The following is a 23,125-nucleotide window of genomic DNA, read 5'->3' as shown; positions in this document are numbered from 1 at the left end:
CAAAGTTGACTTTTATTATTGATCAAACGTAATCTTCAGCTAGGATTGTGATAGAATTTGAAAGGCAAAGCCTTTGTTTTCATTTTTCATCCATTTTAAAAAATGCCTTTTAAATCTAAGGATAGAAGCCATTTCATTATTTTTATGAAAATTTATAACTCTTAACCATTTAAAAATATAAAAACAATTAAATGAACTTAATTCCCTACTATATTTTAATCTTCATTCAAATAAATTTCATTGTATTTTATTATTATAAAATAAAAATACTAAATAAATATTATATATATTTAAAAAACATTAAAATTTTAAATATAAAAAATTATTTTATTCATTATAAATTCTTCTTGATCTTTGAATCATTCTCCTCACCCAACATATAAAAATCTTTTTCGAAAAATAGTTTTCAAGGGCTACAATATCCACCGTCCGTATCAATTTGTTCGGGATCCAACGGTGGATCACACCCGCATAATTTAAAGCGATCTGCTCTGCCCGTTAAATATATACGAGTCGTCGGCGGCCTCTTTGTTGTTGCTGAAGAGAAAAAAGCCTCTCCTTTTTCCTGGAGAAGCGTGGGCAGGCGCTTCGGAAGGGTAAAGATCGGACCTTTTTTGCTTTTTTCTTAATCCTTCGGCGTCGATTTCGATCTGTGGAAGTACTGTATGTTTGCTTATTTGTTGTTGGTCGTAGATCTGGGTGGTTATATTGGCTTTGGAGACACCCGTTTTTTGATCTGATATCGTTTTAGATCGTTCTTGTTGCGTGATGCTTTTCACGTGCGAATCCTGGAATCTTTAATCTTATCTCTCATAGAACGAGACTGGTCTCGGTGCAGCTACTTTGGATCCGTAGAAGGTTGATCTAATTGTTGATTGCTTGTTCATAACCTTTCAATCGTGTGGATATAATCGTTTTAGATCCAGTTTATTGCAAGACTTTTTGTCGCGACTGATGGTTACTGGTTGCTTCTTATTTATTTGAAATATTAGATCCTTCTGCATATGGATTTTAAGTACCTGCAACTATGATATTAAACACTTTTGTTTTTGGACATGGAATCATATGCCACTTTGACACCTCATAAAATTCTCTAACGATAAATGTTATATATTCATATTTTTATGAATTGCCAACTGTTACTTAGTTAATATTTTTATCAACAAGTTATGATTAAATTGTTGAATTAATATACTATATGATGCAATATTCATCAAAAGTGTCATTCGAAATTAAGTCAGCAATGTGCTAGATTTTGTTACAAAAAAAATGTGATATATTAAAAACCTGTCTGACAGATTTGTTTAGTACCACGATGTTCATGATGGTCATAGTAACTAACCCTTGTTCTATGCATTATTTTTAAAATCATCTTGAAAAAACACAGTTAGTTTCTAAACAGCATATTTGAAGTTTTTAGTCATTACTATTGGAATAAGTTTTATGCACAATATAGTTACTCATACTATTATATCCTTCTTTCTTAAGGTTTGATTCATGTTCTGAAAACTAGACACACACTGTATGTTTCTTTTGTTTCATGTTTTCTTGAAAACTGAAATAATGTAAATTAGGTGCATTCCTAATGCCAACTAGTAAACATTTCCAATTGGAGAAAAAAACTTATGTAATTTGGTTCTGTCTAGTGTATCATCTCTAGTTCGAATATTTGATTGTATGATGGATCTTTGTGGCTTTTATATATATAGCAGTTTTCTTTTGAAATGTATGTACAACAATACAGCTAGTATCATGGTATGAATATTCATGCACATGTGACCATTTGATGATATAATTTGTGACAAAGTGAAGAAATACCACACTGACAGTGCACAAGATCCTGATTACTTTTGAGGAACTGATCTCATTTGGATTTCTAAAACTTATGAACCATCAGATGGGATACTAGCCTTTTGTAATTTCATATCTATACCACTTCCTGCCGAGATTTGTTCTAGTGGCATTCATTGGTGCTACTTCAGGTGCTTATAAGCTTGAAAAACGTAGCTCTTATCAAGTGAGTCGACTCAATATTGATTTTTTTTAAAAATAATATTGAATTCCTAATGCTATATTGTTCTCTATTTTTACTATGGATGGTTTGTGCACATTTTAATAATGAGATGCTGTTTGAAAGATTGAATTATCTGCTGACTGTTGCAGTGTTGCTATGTAGGCCATTCATTGGCAAGACATGGCGGATCAAATTAATCGTCCTACTGCAGTTCATAAAGTTGTGGGTCGAGTCCACCTCAGATCAAGCTTTTCTCAAGATGCACAGGCCCACAACTGCAACTTGTATAACCCTTTTTTGTATGAACGACAATTCACAGCAGCAAATTACATGAATGGAGGGTTTCAGAAACCATTGCCTGCCATCACATCTGTCTCACCTGTGTTTGCCCATGCTCCTTCAGAAAAAGGCCTTGCTGGCTTTGCAATTGACTTCCTTATGGGGGGAGTTTCTGCCGCAGTGTCTAAAACTGCTGCAGCTCCCATTGAACGTGTGAAGCTGCTGATCCAGAATCAGGATGAGATGATCAAGTCTGGTCGCCTCTCTGAACCTTACAAGGGAATTACAGATTGCTTTGGCCGAACAATTAGAGAAGAAGGTGCTTTATCTTTATGGAGAGGAAATACAGCCAATGTTATCCGTTACTTTCCCACTCAGGTAATTTCTATGTGTTTATGCTTCATGCTATAATTTATATCCTGTATGCTTATTTATATAAAAATTTTATGCATCACCATGAAGTGCATTAGATTGTTAAATTTAGTTCTGCAATCTTTTTTCTGAATCTCTGGCTGTTTAATAGGCTGAGTTTGTTTATATCCTGAACATGTTTTTAGATTGATATTGTTTCCATCTGTCAGAAACTGATATTGTTTTCAGATATATAAAAGCTAATATAATTCTGATGATAGTGTTGTTTATGTTTAATACCAGTGATACAAATTTGAAAATGTGAATATGCCACTGTTTCTGATTATTTTGTCGCTACGTATCTGAGAATATGATGGTTGCCAGGCCCTGAACTTTGCTTTCAAGGACTACTTCAGGAGGATGTTCAATTTTAAGAAAGACAGAGATGGGTACTGGAAATGGTTTGCTGGAAATCTTGCTTCCGGTGGTGCTGCTGGTGCCTCTTCTTTGTTCTTCGTGTACTCCTTGGACTATGCCCGTACACGTTTGGCAAACGATTCCAAGGCAGCAAAGAAGGGCGGGGAGAGGCAATTCAATGGTCTAGTTGATGTTTACAAGAAGACCTTTCAGTCAGATGGCATTGCTGGACTATACAGAGGGTTTAATATCTCATGTGTGGGTATCATTGTCTACCGTGGACTTTACTTTGGAATGTATGATTCTCTGAAACCAGTCGTCCTTACTGGAAAGTTACAGGTAATGCTTCGCCTTAGTTGCAAGTCCTATTTGATCATCCTATTCTAGATTCTCTCCTTTGGATTAATCTACTAATTTCAAGGCAAATTAGACAAGTAGCTGTTTCTAGGAAAATTTAAAAGTTCAACCCTACCCTATCAAAACCAAAGTTTAAATTTTGTGTTTGTTCTCTATCTTTCTATTATAATAGGACATTAAACCAGGATTTTGGCATCAAAATGAAGTGTAGGAGGTCCATTTATGACCAAGTTTTCCAAAAGTGGAACAAATCTTAGAACTACTATGTTCAAACGAGTTGATTTCAATGAACCTTGAAAGAGAATTGTTGGTTGGAACAAACGAATATGAAATTTTTTTAGAGTCCCAATAGCTCAAAGTCATAAATTGACTTATTCGACCAAGTCTATGCAATTTAAGAACAAAATAATTTAAAGTCAACCTGACCAAACTCAAGTTTTTAAATTCTATCTAGATGTTTATACCGTATCCTACTCTTTGCAGGATAGTTTCTTTGCAAGCTTTGCACTGGGTTGGCTCATCACCAATGGTGCCGGCCTTGCTTCATATCCCATTGACACAGTCAGAAGAAGAATGATGATGACCTCTGGAGAAGCAGTCAAGTATAAGAGCTCCTTGGATGCCTTCTCCCAAATATTGAAGAACGAGGGCGCAAAGTCCCTGTTCAAGGGTGCTGGCGCAAACATTCTCCGTGCCGTCGCCGGTGCTGGTGTGCTTGCTGGTTACGACAAACTGCAGCTGATTGTTTTCGGAAAGAAGTACGGCTCTGGTGGCGCATAAAACCACCGCAACACATGCCTTGCCCTTCCATTACATATCTTGCAATCCAAATAATTTTAGTCAGCTGGAGAATCACCCTACATTATTTGGAGTTCTGTTCTCCAAAACATTTTTAACTATGAGCATTTTTGCTTTAGTTTCTTTGCGATGATGGCGAGAAATGTCGTCTTCCTGACTCATTTTTATGAGAAGATGCAATAAAATGATTAGATTATGTATTAAAGCTGAACAAATGGTTTTGGCACAGATAAAATTTGTTTTCACCCTTAAGGATTTACTTATCTTTTGTTCAAAATGCCCCTTAATAGAGAGAACTAGAAATGTAATTGGTTGAACATGATGGCAAAAGGGCGAGTACGCTCGCCCCCAGCACCCCCGTCAATCCGTCCCAGGATTAACACGGAGGAGGTAAATCACGGACGACTACTAACCTTTGGAATAGTGACTAACACATAAGAGAGGTATTTATCTCGGCTTTGTCGAGATTCGAATCTTAGATCTCATGATGGCAACACTTCATGCGCTAGTCACTAGATCCATCCGAGGGGATAAGCAAAAGAAAAAGGCGATAATGGTGGTGATTGACAATGATTAAGAGGACGAGGAAGACTAGCAAAGGAAGAAGAAGATGATGGTGGTGGTGATTGACAATGATTAAGAGGATGAGGAAGACTAGCAAAGGGAAGAAGAAGAAGAAGAAGAAGAAGAAGAAGAAGGGGGCAAATGTGACTGGTCTATATTGATTTTTTTGATCATATCAATTGATGCAAAGCATAGCTAGTAAGGTTGTAGAGCTTCATAATCTAAGGAACCTAATAACAAACAAAACAAAGGTCGATCTAGCCATGCTAGAAAAAAAAAATACCCCACCTCTCATACATAAGATTTGTTTCTACCATAGATTAGAGATCGAGAAGCTCAATTGTTTGCTTCTTAAGATGATGAAGCTTCCACCCGAGTATGTCATCCATTGTCGGTCCAACCCAGTTAATTCTAATAGAAATAACTAATTCTCAATTTTGAGTAATTGACTGAAAGTTCATATTGGAGTTGGATCAATTCAAGAATATATCATATAATGGAAAACTCTATTCACTCAAGGAGATTAGAAAGATCCATCGATAGAAAAAGTTTTTTATGACTTGGGATATAGTTTGAGCTCGAGACTTCTAGAATAACTTCTATGATGCTTATTAGCTACACCAATTGACACCTTAATTTAGATGGCTATCTAATTAAAGAGGAAGATGATGATAAAAAGTAATAAAAATTGGACATAAACAAGAAAGAACAAATAGATATTCAATATGAAGAGAGAATAAAAGGAAAGTCTACCTTGCATTTAAAATTTCAGTACAAAAATAAAAATAATAATACTATTGCAAAATGTTATTCTTATCTAAGTGAAGAGTTTTAAATAAATCAAATACTTACTATTTGTTACTGATAAAAAGTTGCACTTAAATCCTTAATACTAACCTTAACCATTAATTAATTAATTTATATATATTGACATATCAATGATATGAGAAAATTTCAAGTTAAAATTTATATATATATATATATATATATATATATATATATATATATATATATATATATATATATATATATATAAAAATTAAAATAGATATACAGGAATAAAAAACATATATAAGAATACAACTTTCATAATGATATATACACCTTGTTTTCTATTTAGGGCAAAAGTTAAAAGGACTCTTTAGGTAAATCATCAAAAGAATGCCACCTTTTTTTTAACAAAAATCAAAAGAACATTCCATAAAAAATTTTATTCTTCGAATAATATCTTTTATTCAATTGTGTAGCCTCAAGGCATAGCGCAGACGATGGACGTATGATATTTCTGGCGTAATGGTCAGGGGTCGATTCTCAGGAATTGACGACCTGGGGTTTCAGGAACTGACGACCTGGGATTTCAGGAACTGACGACCTGGGGTTTACTCCGCTATGCGCCTATGACCTGTGTACCTGTATGAACCTCCCTCCATATTCATGGGACCGACACTAGAAGGACCGCTAAAGTAACATATCTACTTTTTTTATTCAATTGTGTAATTGTCATAATGGATAGAAACTAGTAGTAGTTAAATATTACAGAATTATAATACCGTTGGATAGAGATATTCTAAGAATAAAATTTCTAATGTGACGTGGTTTGATTTTGTTTTTGAGTTTTTTTTATTTTTACCCTTCTATTTATCTAAAAAATCATTTGACCAAGTAAAAAATAATAGATAAATAATAATAATAATAAATACATATAATAACTCTTTAAATATTCATTAGAAGTCCCCATGAAAGAGGAGAACAATCAGTGTGCCATAAAATATCATTACATGGAACCCTAAATATTGCCCCAAAGCGGCTGAAATTAACCATGATTCATAATTCATAGCTCACAAACATTTTGTCGCTTAGCAGTGTTTTTTTATCATGGCAATTCATGAACAAAAAGATGCAAAAAAAAAAAAAAAAAAAAAGACAGAAAAATATAGGTTCATTCTGCATGCAATTAGATATGGTGTGATGATCGTGGAGACTCCAAACTTTTTTTTTTTATGTTCATTGATGTCGATAAGGAATAAAGTCTGGAACAGTGTTGCATGGATTTATAGAACCAAAATAAATTAGAACTTGAGAAGATCAAAATGCTGTATAAATTTACGCTTAAAACTAATCAGGAGATTAAAAATCAGATTTTTGATTCAGTTTTCTTCCAATTCGAGGCAAGGGATTTCATTGAGGTCGATCTCCAGCAGGCCGTGCCTCGCCGGCGCAGCTTCGTTCTCGAGCTCCGACGGCGACGGAGATCCCCGGCTGGCGCTCACGTTGGATTGCGTGCAAGGCGGCGGCGTCGGCGACGATGCGGCGGCTGGATGGGCGCCGTGCTGCGCCGCGGCTTCGTTGAAATGACGGCGTTGGTGGCCGCCGAGCGCTTGCCCGCTATTGAAGCTCAGGTTGCAGTACTTGCACCGGTGTTCGGTGACGGTGGCCGCCTCGTTCTCGGGTTCCTCGCCGTTGTTGGTGGCGTTGCTGGTCTTCGCCGCCTTGTTGTGGCTGGCTCGGTGTCCGCCCAAAGCTTGGTGGGAAGAGAAGGTCTTGAAGCATATGGTGCAGGCGTATGGCCGTCGATCTCTTGCAGCGCCCGTCGAGGAGCTTGCTAACTCCAGATCTTTGATCCTCGCCTTTTTGATCCTCTTGCAGTTCGAAACCGCCATTAAGTACTCATCCAGCTCATCAAAATCGGATCTTGGGGGCCTCTTCCCGGCGGAGATGTAAATCAAGATCGTGGCGGCGATGGCGGCTACAGGGTCATCGCCGCCTCCGTCACGGTCTCTAAAGGCGGGCGCTTTTCGACCCCTCTTCGCGGTCGTCCACTTCACTGGAGCTCGAGGCGGAGATGGCGACGGCGATCGCTTCTTATTCTTGGCTTCCGGTGGCGGCGCAGCGCCTCGGTAGTCGCGCTCAGGGTGGCATCGCAAGTGGCCGAACAGAGCCTTGTCGGAAGGGAAGCTCTTCCCGCACTCGGGGCAGGTCGAGCTCTCCATCGCAGCCGCTTGCTCCGCCACTGGTTTCGCCTCCACCGCCGCTGCCGCCGACGTCTCTTCTCTCGGGGGCTTGATTCGGATCCGGAGACGACTACTCCCGTTCACAATCAGCTTCTTCTCCTCAAATCGATCGCCGCCTTCCATGACTTCAGCTCCCATCCACGATCCCCTGCGCGAGAGCATCGATCAAGACGTGAAATAAGAACCAAAGAACTTGAAACCACCACGAAGCTTTTCAGCTTGCGAAATCGAAACAACACCTTTCTCGATCAGTTTCCAAAAACTCCAAAAGCCGCAACGAATCCGACCCCAAGCTTCTCACTCAATCGATCACATCCGGCCACCGCCACGAACTCGAACAACATTAACTGCGCAATAAAAACACATCAGCTAGCGAAACCGAAACCCAGCTCCGACAGCTGAAACCGAGGCTCAAGGAGCCTCCTTTCGCCACAGAATCGATCGACAACGAGCAACAAGCTACGTTCCAGTGAAAAAGGAAGCTTTTTTATGGGAGGGGGGATGAATCCAAACACCAGCTTTCTTTCTTTTTAAACTAAAAAGGAGGGATCTTGAGAGAGGGAGCAGAGCTCAAGTGGCGGAGCGAATCCATTCCCTCACCTGACGAACCGATCGAGCTTATCTCCGACCGGGGAGCACCGCTTCAGCTGGCGGCGCTCCTCCTAATCACTCTTTTAATAGGTTAGAAGCCTCGAGCCTGCCACGGTGGCGCCGGCGACTGAGTCGGCGGAGCAACGTTGGAGCGAGTCTTCTGCTCCTCATCGCCATTCACAATGCGTTACTTACGCTTCGCGTGCTCGCTCCGCTTGTTTTGGAAACCCATCAAACGCCTTATCTGGCGCGATCCCAACCGTCCGATCGCATCCACAGATCTCCTACCATTAAGGTGAAGATCTGGACTTGATGGAATTGGAAATCTATCCATATATTTCTCCTCTCCCCTCCCTTAAATGCCCTCCCTTCCTACTTCTTCTCTATTTCAATTTCCTAATTATCAACAAAAATCAATCCAAAAAGAAAAACAAAAAAAAAACCTCTTTTTTTTTATGAGGTTTATTACATTCTATATATCAACGACATAGATCGAGGTAGATGATCTTTCTCCTTATTTATCTATCAAACCCTAATTTTCACACAAAAACAATCGACTAATGGTGAACTGAACTGCTGATAGTAAATTGGGCACACAGATTGGTCAAAAGATTGCACAGCCCAAAGCAGAGTAATTAAGGAAGAATTAAAGGGGGCTTTCGAAGAACAAAGTCCAACCCAAACTATTCTCATGTAAATGACACACCATTAAGGAGGGGGTTTCATTTCATTTCATGACTGGTTTCTTCGCATTCTCCTAAAACCCTTCTTTTTTTTTTTTTTCTGCTGTTACATTTTAATGTTTGTTCAGGTTTCACAACTCTGCAACTGGCTAGGCCACATCAAGCCTCGAGCTCTTTAATACAACGAGTCCATCTGTACTGACCAGCTTGTTTGTCCTTTATTCATAAACGTCCCTGTTTTTATTATAATAATATTGGACTTTTCGTAGGTGTGATCTTACTATTTTGGTTAATGTAGGTGCCAATGTGGGTTTGTGGTAGTAGTGAAGGAGTCGTCTTCAACTTAATGGGTCTTAATGAATGTTTTATATGTGGATTAACACCCATTTATTGTGTCTTTATGGGGATTTTTGATAGTAAATAAATGCATAAATTTGTGATCTCTGAGGAAGAAGGAAAATGAATTTTAAGAAATTGAGGGGGGTGAAGGTGTTAATTCCAGCTGTGGTGGATTTCCAATGGACATAAGAGAATCTACTTCCAAGATCCAGTAAGGATGCTCCACAATGTTGGGAAGAGAATCCATGTGGTCAAGAGCATGCAGATATAGACATGCCCATGAAAAATAATGAAATAATTAAATAATTAAATAAATGGTAGAAATAAAAATCAAATAACAATTGACTATGAATTCAAGATGAAGTATAACAAATAAAATGAAATGTCATGGACAATAAAAGGGTAAGATCCATCCAAATGAGTAGGTCGACTAAGGGAGATCGATATAATTGTAGATCATATCCGGTTGTTTAAAGGATGATAAATTTATTATAATGGATAAAAGATCAATTCCTGACGGATCTAACCTATATAGAAGTAAATAGAATTTCGTAGGAAAATGGAGCTGGTACATCTAACCGGATAGAAACATGAGAAAAAGATATGCACTTCCATTTCCAAATATTTCCACATCGGGCAAAGAAATTTGCCATAGACTTATGTTTCATTCATGGATCTTAGCAGTATCATTTATATTTTACATAATATGTTTTCTAAGTATCCAACACAAACATAAAAAAGATAAATTTAGGATCATAACATGATCACAAAAGATCCTACAAACTTCCCTTCAATTTGTGCACTTGACAACTCACTCTTTATTGATCTCTTCATTAATGGCTCCTTATTGTCCAGAACTAATCTATCTAAAATTGGTGTACAAAGTTTTCTATCTATTTTTCATTTTTAACTTTTTTTTTTCTCTTGCTTCGTTTTTTTATTGTTGAAATGTATTTCAAAATTCAATTTATAACTAATCTTTTTGATTAAATCGGAACAAAAGAATCATGAATTACAAAATTAGAGATGTATTGTTTCAGTTGGGGCATAGCCGATACATAATATAAAGTTAATTATCTTGTCGTAGAATATCATAAAATTTTGGACTTTTTATTTCATCATAGAATTTACTTATTAGTTTTTTAAAAAAATTTGATTAATTCAGATTATTCGGTTTAATCAATAAGAGATTTTAAAAGCAATAACGAATCAAATTAACATGTAATTGATTTTTTTTTTAAATAATTGAACTTTTTACAAAATCGATTAAATCAGTCAAAACTAACTTTTTAAAGCAAAATATCTTCTTTTTTGGAAAAAAAAAAACTGAACTGCTATTTTTAAAATATGCAAGTTTATTGAAAATTACTAAATTTATTATTATATGGTGAAATTTTCACACATGATAGTTCAAAAAATAAATTAAATAAAGCCAGCAAGTTGAAATTTGAATTTTTTACAATCAATGTAATCTTTAATGATCACATATATATTTTGAAGCTGATTTCCTAATTCAATTTTTTTAAAAAATAAGAGAGACATCTGCTCAATCAAATTCAAGCCATTCATTGATTGATCTAATTCATGGATGTGTAGATATACCATCACACAAAAGTTATATCATCTGATGTCAGTTATCGGGAAAGTGTGATCAGAGTTAAAAGTTCCAATTAACAACTAGTCTAAGTTAACAGTTCTATTCGATTAATTTATTTATTTTTAAATATTAATTATTACAGTTAAATCGGTTCAGGATGACTTTTAAAAATTCAAATTCAATTTAAAATTCACTTATTCACTACTAATCAGTGGCACCATCTAGGATGAATTAGATCTTTTCTAACTATTTACTTAGTAAAGATACACACTTAATTAAGTAATAACATGCAAAAGAAAATAAGGAGACAAAATATTTATTTAGTTACCATATGTGCGGTTATTAATTTTAGACAGTAGAAATGCACTAATAAAAAGTTCCTTCTTCGAAAACAGTCGAAGGCAGAGAAGCCCAAAGTGGAATGTATTGGACTAGTAAAAACGTAATTTGGAAATTAAGAATGAGTGTGTTCTCGACAACTAGCTTATAGTTTACTTGTCGAAATGATCATTTTGTTGACGAGATAATTCGGGGTGTCTCTAATGAGCTTAATTTTATCTCTACTCAACGACTTCAAACTAATCTAGCAGCATTGAAAGAGATTCAATTCATTGAGGGCGGCTCGATTTAACTGAGATGGATTCCCGATTATTATCCGTGTCACAATATCTCTTCACTTCGGAGGCGCTTCGAGTGAACGGAGACACCTCAAGTCTCGCTGCTGTCATCCATAGAAATGGCTCTTACTCTGGTCATCCGAGGTGCATTGGGTTGGGCTATTTGAAGCACCTCGAGTCTTTGGTGTCGGGACACTTCGGAGCTAGGAGGGGGAGTGGTGAATAGCTCACTCGCTTCGCTTCGATGATGATTTGCAGCGAAATAGACTCGAAGCAATGTCATTGCTTTGATTTATTTGGTATCCACCTCAAGTGAGGTGGCTAATCCAAAGATCCGACTCTCTCTCATCCATCTACTATGAAAGAGCTACTTCTCGGAAACAATCTGGAGGCGGAGAAGTCTCATACAAGCTCACACAGAGAAATACAAGAAGGACAAAAAGAAGCTAATACAATACGAAATCTTACAAGATTTATAGCAAATGAAACCCTAGCTTCTTTCTTCTTGCTAGACACCTCTTGATCAACTTGAAAGTGCAGCAACGCTTCTCTTGAAGTCTCCAAGAACTGGTGCTGAGCTGTGAGAAATCTATCGCGCGAGCACTGATGAAATAGTGTCGAGCAAACCCTTTTCTAGGGTTACTGTTGGCGCCTTAATCGATTAAGCCTTTTCTTAATCGCTTACAACGTCAACAACCTACTTCAAAAGGCTAGTTTTTCAAACTTAATCGATTACCCTAATCGATTAAGCCTTCCTAATCAATTAGTCTAATCGATTAGGAAACTTTCTGTTCATGCAAGAATCACTTAAGATGTGCCTAATCGATTAGCCTGATTGATTAGACACCTCTCTATGCATTCACAAAAACATGCTTAATCGATTACCCTAATCGATTTAGCATGTCATAATCAATTACCCTAATCAATTACGACACTTTTTGTTTCATTACAGAAAAATCTTAATCGACTATCCTAGTCGATTAAGCTATGCTGAATCATTATCCTAATCAATTCAACAACCCTAGCTCCTAACTCGAGTCCTAGGTTTCTTGCCCAACATCCAATCAACCGTGACTTGTTGGGATTCCTTATTATCTAGCATCTGATCAAACATGACCTGCTGAGACTTCTTCACTAAGTGTCCAGTCAATCCTTTGATCCACTTAGACTTTTCTTTTCGTGCCAAGTATCCGGTTAATCGTGACTTGTTGGGACTCCTTATTACCTAGCATCTGATCAAACATGACTTGCCGAGACTTCTTCACTGAGTGTCCAGTTAATCCTTTGACCCACTTAGACTTTTCTCCTCGTGCCAAGTATCTGGTCAACTTTGACCCACTTGGACTTATCATTTCGTGCCAAGTGTTCGGTCAGCCTTGACCCACTTGGACTTTCAATCACCAGGCATCCAGTCAACTTTGACCCACCTAGATTTTTAACTGTCTGCCTTCATACATCAGGACTTCCTCATTGCCTAGCTTCACTCGCAAGGGCTTTTAACTTTACTTCACTCACCATAACTTTTCATCTACCTAGATTCACTTACTAGGACTTTTCACCTGACTTCACTCATCAAGATTTTTCAACTGCCTAGCTTCACTCAGTAGGGCTTTTCGCCTGACTTTACTCACCGGGATTTTTCAATTGTCTGACTTCACTCACCAGAACTTTCCAATTGCCTGATTTCACTCACCAGAACTTTCTAATCAAGTGTCTGGTTAACTTTTGTTGGAACACTTTGGAGCTTGAGGAGGGGAGGGGTGAATAGCTCGTCTCACTCGCTTGCTCGCTTTATAGAAGTTGTTGCAGCAGATAAACTTGAAACGAACTTCTCAATGCTAACACAAAGGATTTATTTGGTATACACCTCAAGATGAGGTGACTAATCCAAGGATTCATATAAGAGCACACCCGCTACTATCAAAAACACTCCTTTTCAGAACAATCCAGAGGTGAAGAAACCTCGTACATCTCAACAACAAGATACAACTCGAAACAAGAAGTACATACACAAATACAAATGAAAACCTTCTTGGTTTGCTTGTGAATGCCTCTAGTAAGCTTGGAAGTGCAGCAACACCACAACCCTAAACTTCGAAGTACTGGCAAAGAAGATGGAGTAAAGAGTTGTTGCATTTAAACTTGTCATCACATTTATATATGTGTTTCTAGGGCTCACAATTGATTGCCACGTTAGATCTGAGCAATCTCAGCCATCTAAAAGTTGCAACCTGAGCAACGGTCATATCCCAATCGATCGGCTGATCGATTAGGGGCAGCTGGATTGATTGAATGATCGATCCAAAATCCTTCTGTGTAATCGCAGAAGACCTCAGAATCGATTGACCAATCAATTTCGAATTTCTCGCATCATCGCGAGAAATCCCAACCCAATCGATCAACTGATCAATTGGGGAGTAGCTCGATTGGGAACCTTTTTGTGCTCGCGAGAAAGGCTACCAATCGATCAGATTGATTGACTCAACCCTAATTGATCAACTGATCGATTAGGTTGTCTTTATCAGCAGTACTCTCCCAATAAATCAACTGATTGATTGAGACCTGGTTCAATCAATTACCTGATCGATTGACCAACCCTAACTTGTTAAAAGTCAAGTCTAGGGTTCCTTTACCCAACATTCGATAAATTGTAACTTGTTGGAACTTCCTTGTGCCTAGCATTTGGTCAACATTGATTTGTTGGCACTTCACCATTAAGTGTATGGTCAATCATTTGACCCACTTAGACTTTTCTCCTCATGCCAAGTGTCCAATCCTCCATGACCCACTTGGACTTCCCACTCACCAAATGTTCGGTCAACCCTGACCTACTGAATTTCTACCACCTGGATTCACTCACCAGAATTTCTTCACTACCTAGCTTCACTCACTAGGACTTTGTCACTTGGCTTCACTCATCAGGATTTTTATCTGCCTAGCTTCACACACTAGGACTTTCTCACCTGACTTCACTCACCAAGATTTCTACCTGTCTAGCTTCACATACTAGGACTACCTAACTTTTTGGCTTTACTCACCAGGACTTCTCACTGCCTAACTTCACTCACTAGGGCTTTCACTTGGTTTCACTCACCAGGATTTTTCAACTGCCTAGCTTCACTCAATAGGACTTTCCAACTACCTGACTTCACTCACCACGACTTTCTCTACACCAAGTGTCCGATCAACACTGACCCACTTGGACTTTCTTCTTCTGCCAACCTTTTCGTTGGACTTGCCTTTGCCTAACCTCCAGTTAGAATTTTTCAGTCAAATATCCGATCAACCTTGACCTACTTGTCTCTTCTGGTCAACCTTTGACCGTCAATCTCTCATATGGACAGTTGTACTTGCAATCTCCATATATTATCAAACATCAAAACTCAAGCTTGAGTCAACTTAAGTTTTGTCAACCTAGTCAATCTTGTACAAGGGAAAATTGTACCAATAATCTCCTACTTTTTGATGTTTGATAATACGTTTAAGTTAAGCTAATCTCATAACCTCAACTTCTTCTTCATGTCAAAGTATGAATGAGGATTTCCTTCATTCTCCCCCTTTGGATGATCTCCTCCTTTGGGTAAATGAAGATTTACTAACTTAAATCCTACATTATCTCCTTTTGGCACACATAAAAAACTCTTCTCCTAAAGAGTTATCTCATGCTATTTACAACATCACTTGTTCACAACATCATAATAAAGGTTTCATACTCTTCATTTGTTGTCAATGCTCAACCTTGGAGCATACTTCCACCATACAATGTTCATCCTAGAGCATTTACAATAATGAAGGTTTACAACCTTCTATTGTTTCATTGAAAGTAAATTCATATATTTAAGGAGTAGCTCCCCCTCAAAACATACTCTAACTTTTTGTCATTGCACTAACAATCACTTGGAGTTCCTAAACTTTTAGGAAATCCAAAATTTAAAGTTTTTAGGTTTAAAAATTAATATTGAATGCAAACCTCTACCTAAACTCCAACTTAGTCTTCCTTAATCATTCTAATATTGTTTTATCATAAAAATTACCCTTAAATGTTCATAAATAAGTTTGATAGGGTTAGGAATGATTAATATGAATACAAGTGGCTTAATGGACTAAAATCAAACCAACACAACTAAAATCAACTTTCCAATGGATTGAAGTTGGGATTCAATCGATCAAAGTCACTCAATCAATCAATTGATCAATTCAACGAACTTCTATTCACAAAAAAAGGTACCTGAATCAATCAACTGATAGACCCAGATAGGGTCAATCGATTGACTGATCGATTCCGAGAGCTTTTACTCATGGGAAATTCAATTTAATCGATCGGTTGATCGATTAAACTCCCCAAGCTAATCGATTAAGTTTTTGATTTTTCTGAAATCAACTTTTGGCCAAATTTTAGAAATGTCTAAATAATTCTATGGTTTTCCAAAAATCATAAAATTTTGCGTAGACATTACTTAAGTCATATACTATCAGGAAAAAATAGTTCTCTAAGAAAATATGTCTCTTTTTCAAAGATTGACACAAAACATGAAATCAATGAAAACTTTAATGTTTTGCTCTAGTTTGTGTCTAACTATACAATGGTGATTTCTATCAAAAAATAGCTTTCATCAAGATTTTCTAAAAATATTTTGAAATGATTTTTAAAATCAATTTCCAACCATGTTCCTTAAGTTAAATGCACATGACTTGTACATTAGCTTTCCTAATGATTGGATAACACATAAACTATGTGATTTGATGAAATTAAAACTCAAAAAGATGTACTAAATCAACATATTGAGTCTTGTTCATACTCCTAGCATCTCACTTGTATTTAATGTGTACTAAAACACATGCAAGTAACTTATGGTCCTTGTGAGTTGTAGATATTGGTTTTTTCTAATTTAAGGGTTATGCATATCTATTTAGACATTTAAAATATAATTATCTACCTAGGATATCATTTGTTAACTAATGTCATTGTCCTTAACTAAAATAAATTAAAGTAATGCATGATGTTTTATTACATATATCAAAATAAATGATTTTTCAAAAGAAAAAACATGCTATAGCTACTTGATGTATATATATATATATATATATATATATATATATATATATATATATATATATATATATATATATATATATAACATGATATGTAATATTTTTCATAACAATTATTGAATGTAAAATATGATATCATGGCATATGATGGAAAATAAAGCATGACGATTTAGCATAAATGAAATACCTAGATCATATATCTAAGTCTTTCTATGCTGAAATCATTTTCTTAACTAAGAATAACCTAAGTTGTCCATTTTTCTCCCAAGAAAATGTTAAAATCTCAACTTGATATTTCTTTGAATTATCTAATTTGTACCAATTTAAATTAAGTCCAAATCTTTAAATTTTGACACATTTTACTCTTCCAAAAGAGCAAACAATTAGACCTTCTTATTTTCAAGAAGTACAACTATCTTGAAAATACCCTCTAATTACCAATTTTTTCAAGGTTAGGTTAACTACCATTCTAATTGGAGTTGACATTTTCTAAACTCATCTAGGGTGAAGAGAACACACTCTTAGGAACCTAAAACTGATTGGTGTATCTTAGATGTTCTAGATATTCACTAGGGATAACTTCCCTTGATACCTTCCTAATGACTTTTCTAGGCTTCTTAGAAGCCTTGGTCACACTAGACTCCTCTAGGTCAACTTTAATAATAGATTCCCTTGTGATTTTCTTAGTAACTTTCTTAGGCTTCTTAAAAGCCATAATCACATTGGTTTTTTCAAATTAACTCTAGGGATAACTTCTCTTGTTACTTTGACTTGACCACTAGACCTAGGGTTAGTCTTATAGCTATATGAAACTCTATGATAAGAAGATACATCTTTCTTGGCTTTAGATTTGTAACCCAAACCTCTCCTACCATTGGGTGGTTCTTGCATATTTTGACTTAGGTTTGATTTCTTTGACCCTTTGACACTAATTGTCAATTTTTCTAGGGTCCTCTCTAAGTTTTCAAGTCTTGACCTCAAGACTTGATTTTCACTCCTTAAGTTCTCAAATTTTGATTGTCCATTAGAACCTTGAGTTTTCCTTTTCTTAGGCATGTATCTAAAATCCTTAGAGTTATTGCTTAAGTTATCACCTACCTTCCTAGACTTAGGTGTGGTAGTTTTAACATGATACACTACATCTTTTTCTTTAACCCTATCATGCTTTCTATCTTCACGATAAATAGCATTAAAATGATATAAACTAAACCTAGTATGCTTTTTATCATGGGTCAAAGGAATTGATTCAATAAATGATACCTTGGGTTTCCCCTTAGAAGCTCCCCCTCGACTTAAACTTTCTCCTTTGACTTTGGTCGGATTCTTCCCCTTTGGATATTAGCTCTGATAATGTCCATTTTGATTGCAAGAGAAACACACAATGTGCTCCTTGTCTTTGCGTATCAAGAGGCCAACCTCCTTGATCTTCTCATCGCCCTTATATGCTAATTTACCTTTCTTCTTGGTCAACTTAGGGCATTTATTCTTGTAATACCCTTTCTCCCTACACTCAAAGCATAAAATATGATTATTATTATTAACAATTAAAATTTTTATACCTTCATTTGTAGGGTTGGCATTTTCTTCTCTTGATTCGGATCTAGATGCCTCTTCTTGATCCAACATTGATCTTCCACGTACCCCCTCAATCCTTGAGGTGGATGCTTCTTCCTCTTCATCTTCGGACGTTGAGCACCTCTCAACTTTCGAATCCTCGAGCACATCAAACAAAGAGTATACTCCTTTGTCTTTGTCTTGACACTCTCTTGAGGATGGATCTTCCTCCGAATCTTTTTCATCCAATGAGTCTCCCTCTTTGGATTCTTCTTGACTTGGATCAGTGGAGGAGACTTTATGAACGTTTTTTAATTTGCTCTAAAACTCTTTGGCATCTTGGTATCCCCCAATTTGGCTCAATATGTTGCTAGGCAATAGATTGACCAATAATTTGGTCACTTTGTCATTTGCCTCGCTTCTCTTGATTTGTTCTTCGCTCCATTTGCTATTCTTGATGAGCTTGTCCTTGTCATTTGTTGGAGCTCGAAAGCCTTCTATTAGAGCAAACCATTACTTATCTCCACCATTAAGAAATTATTGATCCTTGATTTTCAAAGATCAAATCTCATCAATGTGAATGGTGGAGGTACCATTGTGTTATATCTAAGTACATTTTGGAAATCCATCTTAAAGTTGAGCTCCTTTTGATGATAGACTTTAGCTTGTTGAAATTTAGGGTTTCAACTTCTTCTTCTTCCTCTAGCTATTTGCCTTTTCCGACGATGAGTCCGGTGAAGAGCGGTCTTGCTTTGATACCACTTGTTGAGACACTTTGAAGCTAGAGAAGGAGGGTAGGGGGGGGGGGGGGGGGAATAGCTAGCTCTTTGCCTTTTCCGACGATGAGTCCGGTGAAGAGCGGTCTTACTCTGATACCACTTGTTGAGACACTTTGAAGCTTCAGGGGGAGGGGGTGAATAGCTAGTCTCGCTCGCTTGCTCGTTTCGTAGATGTTGTTGCAATGGATAAACTTAAAGCGAACTCCTTAACGCTAACACAAAGAATTTACTTAATATCCACTTCAAGATAAGGAGATTAATTTAAGGATCCACACACGAGCACAACCTCCACTATAAAAAACACTCATTCTCGGAACAATCCAGAGTTGGATAAACCTCGTACTACTCAACAACAAGATATAAGTCAAAACAAGAAGTAAATACATAAATACAAATGAAAAACCTTCTTGCTTGATCTCTTGTTGCTTGTGAATGCCTCTTGTAAGCTTGGAAGTGCAGCAACACCATAGCCCTAAGCTTCCAAGAATTGATGGAGAAGATGGAGTCAAGAGTTGTCACGTTTAAACTTGTCGTTATCTTTATATCTTCCTTTTTAGGGCTCCCAATCGATTGGGCATGCTCCCAATCAATTGCCACATCAGATCTGAGCAATCCCAACGGTTCAAAAGTCACAATCTACGCAACAGTCATATCCCAATTGATCAGCTAATCAATTAGGGGCAGCTAGATCAACTGGTTGATCGATCCAAAATCCTTGTGTGCAATCACAGAAGACCTTGGAATTGATTGACCAATCGATTCTGGATTCCTCGCATCATCGCGAGAAATCCCAGCCCAATCGATCCACTAATCGATTGGGGAGTAGCTCAATCGATCGGCTGATCGATTGAGAACCTTTTTGTGCTCTTGAGAATGACTGTCAATTAATCAGTTGATCAATTGAACAATCCATCAATCAAACATTTATAAAAATATTTTAATATTTTTTAATGCCCATAATTCACTCAAATCATAGTTAATAATCAATTAATAATTGAACATGTCTAAATTGAAATTTATCAAATTAATTTTAATTTTTAATAAAAATAAAATAAACTCAACTAATAAAATATCGATTAAATCAATTAAAAAATAAAATAATTAAATTTTTAATTAAATTAATACTAAGAGAGTTACAAATTATGAAATGATATTGAAACTCTTGGTTTCAATTCAGATATATAGCCAATTCGATTTAGTCAGTTTAACTAAACTTAAATTTTAAAATTGAGATTGAATCAATTTGAATAAAATAATTAATATTTTAATTAAAAAACTGAATTTTTAACTTCAATTAGTTAATTCGGTTTAACAATTCTCAGTCCTAAATGATGCTACTGATAATTAAAAATGAATCCGAGGACAATTTTTAAAGTGTATATATAAGTTATTTTAAATTTATCAGATGATCTAATTCTAATTTTAAAAATAAAGGTGCTTTTTGCATATGGAATTATGCACATGATTTTTTCAGGACATATTTGTACATAGAATGTAATTATATTATCTATTAATTTCCAAAATTGAGAATTTCTTGCTAAAAAATATAAAATTTTCATAGGGTTAATTTATGACAATATTTTAATAAAATTTGTTTTTTTAATATCCATAATTCTTGTAAATTATGACAAGAGTAAATAATAATAACCGAACATATTGAACTTTTATTAAAAAATAAAAAAAAATCAAATTAATAAAGCAACTATTAAAACAATCAAAAATTGAAATAATTAAATTTTAGATTTAGTTTAGACATAGGCAAATTCGATTTAATCAATTTAATCAAATTTAGATTTTTAAAATTGTGACCAAATCAATTTAATCGAAATAATCTAATATTTTTATGAAAAAAACTGAAAATTTTAATTAATTAATTTAATTTAACCGACGTTTTAATTACTCACCCCTAAATGATGCTATTCATAATGGTGAATAAGTAAATTAACTAAGTATTATCTTACTTTACTTTGACAGAGCTGCAAAAGAAGAAAATAAAAATAAATTAAATAGAAGTTATTGTATAGTGATAAAGAACTTATGAAGAATTTATAGAATTAAAATTGGAATCTCAGTAAATATGAATATAAATTAATTTTAAATATATATAGTATTTTGAATTTATCAGATGAATTAAGGAAGATTGTGATTAATTTTAGAGATGACTAATTTACTTTCATAAAATTTTTACATTAACTATCTGAATATATAAAAAGTGTTGTGCATAAGAGTAAATTTTGTATGCTAGGATATGATGCATATTAGAAATAAATTAAAAATAGATTTATAAAATATTTATTTTAACTCTCGTAGATTTACAGAATCAACTTATGCGTATATAGAATAAATTATAATATATATGAATTTACAAAACTATCTAAATTAGGTAAATGAGAATTTAATAACTAAACCAACTGAACCATTTAATAAAATTGAATAAATTATTATTTTTATTTAATTGAATCAAATCAATAAAATGTCAATTAAATCAATCAAAAATTAAAATAATCCAACTTTCAATTAAATTTAGATTTGACAAGAAAGTAAGGAATTATAAAATTTAAATACTGATTCGAATATAATCAATTTAATTAAATTTAAAATTTTAAAATAAATCAATTTCATTGATATAACTAATATTTTAACAAAAAATAAAATCTTAAATTAATCAAATTTAAATGAAATTATATTTTTACATATGAATCTTATTTTATATTCATATGCACTAAAATGCCATATATTCTTATTACATTTAGTGTTACATCCTAAAATCAATCGAATTTTAGTATGTATGAAAATTAAACAAATTGAATTGTAAAACATTAAATCGATTAAAAATTAAAATAGTCAAATTTTTAATTAAATTGGGACTCGAGTTACTAATTACATAATTAGAGATTTAAACTCTTTGTTGGGAGCTTCGCCACTTGGTACTTAAAATCAGAAAGATATTTTCTTAATATCAAATAAGATGGTCACATATGGAAGCAAATGCGGAGGTGGATCACCTTGCCAATCAAATTCTTTATGTTGGTGAGTGCTGCTTAGACATGAGATTTAGAGAGATAAACGAGTCGAATCGAGTCGAACAGTATTATGCTCGAGTTCGGCTCGAGTTCGAATTGAACTTTTATTACAAGACTCGAGCTCGACTTGATTTAGAATTATCAAGTTCGTGAACAGTTCGATCTCGGATCGTTATTAGCTCGATTATCATAGTTAACGAGTCTAATTCGTTAAGCGAGCTCAGGCTTATTTTTGGACTCATTTTATAACTCATTTTTTTGGCTCGTTTTAAAGCTTATTTTAAGCTTCGTTTTAGAACTCATTTTTTGACTCATTTTAGAACTCGTTTTTTTGTTCGATTTAAAGTTCGTTTTTTAGCTCATGAGCCTACAAACGAATATGTTCGCGAGCTCACAAACCGAATATTCTTAAGCTTGAGCTCGACTCGATAAAATTATCGAGCTCAAGCTCAGCTCGATAAAATAAACGAACGAACTCGAATAAATTTTTTATCGAACTGAGCTCCAAATAACTCGCGAATCGTTTGGTTCATTTACATCCCTAATGAGATTGATTGAGAATGGTTTGGCATATGTAAAATGTAAAACGGAAAGAATTGGACTACTTTACGTGAGAATTGCTTGTAAACAGACTTAACATTTTGGAGTCATGTTAAGAGGTTAGGCATTAGTCCCCCTCCTGAGGTGACACTATAAGAAGAAAACTTAATAACAATAACTTTTTACCGTTATCATTATCATAACCCCTTTAAAACTATTATTAAAGATCATGTTGTTTGTTAAAGTGAGTTATCAAAGATAACGGTTGAAGGTAAAGATAATAATTTTATAATATAAAACCGTAAAAAGTTATTATTATTTAGATTCAAAAATAAAAAAATAATTAAAATTTAATATAAAATTTTCTAGTATTATAAATCATTTAAAAATTAAATTAAATAATTAAAATTTAATATAAAATTTTCTAGTATTATAAATCATTTAAAATACAAAATTTGAAAATAAAATTTAATATATAATTTTTCAACATTCGAAAATAATATTTACAACCTTCTAAAAAAATTTTATAAACAACCAACATAATGACAAGTATCGACAC

The 23,125-nt window shown here is 35.0% G+C and overlaps 2 protein-coding genes across 3 annotated transcripts; one reads left to right on the top strand and one right to left on the bottom strand.

The window, feature by feature from the left end:
* Window positions 1-512: 512 nt before the first annotated feature.
* On the top strand, window positions 513-4,479 carry LOC122008877 (ADP,ATP carrier protein 1, mitochondrial-like). 2 transcript variants are annotated; one of them, XM_042564776.1, is made up of 4 exons: window positions 513-596; window positions 2,177-2,671; window positions 3,029-3,400; window positions 3,902-4,479. In XM_042564776.1, the coding sequence occupies exons 2-4, from the start codon at window positions 2,195-2,197 to the stop codon at window positions 4,196-4,198; spliced, it is 1,146 nt and encodes a 381-aa protein (XP_042420710.1). In that variant the 5' UTR covers window positions 513-596; window positions 2,177-2,194; the 3' UTR covers window positions 4,199-4,479. The 2 variants fall into 2 exon arrangements, with proteins under 2 accessions (XP_042420710.1, XP_042420709.1); XM_042564775.1 differs by having other exon boundaries at window positions 528-596; window positions 2,164-2,671.
* A 2,448-nt stretch (window positions 4,480-6,927) lies between these two features.
* LOC122010775 (zinc finger protein ZAT2-like) lies at window positions 6,928-7,929 on the bottom strand. Its single transcript, XM_042567253.1, has one exon. The coding sequence runs from the start codon at window positions 7,927-7,929 to the stop codon at window positions 6,928-6,930; it is 1,002 nt and encodes a 333-aa protein (XP_042423187.1).
* Between the last annotated feature and the right edge of the window lie 15,196 nt (window positions 7,930-23,125).

The sequence above is a fragment of the Zingiber officinale genome, chromosome 8A (assembly GCF_018446385.1).
Source record: "Zingiber officinale cultivar Zhangliang chromosome 8A, Zo_v1.1, whole genome shotgun sequence".
In the NCBI taxonomy this organism is placed as follows: Eukaryota; Viridiplantae; Streptophyta; class Magnoliopsida; order Zingiberales; family Zingiberaceae; genus Zingiber; species Zingiber officinale.
The sequence above is the reverse complement of the archived record's forward strand: the minus strand, read 5'-3'. Positions and strand labels throughout refer to the sequence as shown.

Coding starts and splice junctions, on each gene's coding strand:
- LOC122008877 (XM_042564776.1), top strand. CDS start 2,195: ATGGCGGATCAAATTAATCGTCCTACTGCAGTTCATAAAGTTGTGGGT. Junction 2,672..3,028: donor TCCGTTACTTTCCCACTCAG/GTAATTTCTATG, acceptor GATGGTTGCCAG/GCCCTGAACTTTGCTTTCAA. Junction 3,401..3,901: donor TCCTTACTGGAAAGTTACAG/GTAATGCTTCGC, acceptor TACTCTTTGCAG/GATAGTTTCTTTGCAAGCTT.
- LOC122010775 (XM_042567253.1), bottom strand. CDS start 7,929: ATGGGAGCTGAAGTCATGGAAGGCGGCGATCGATTTGAGGAGAAGAAG.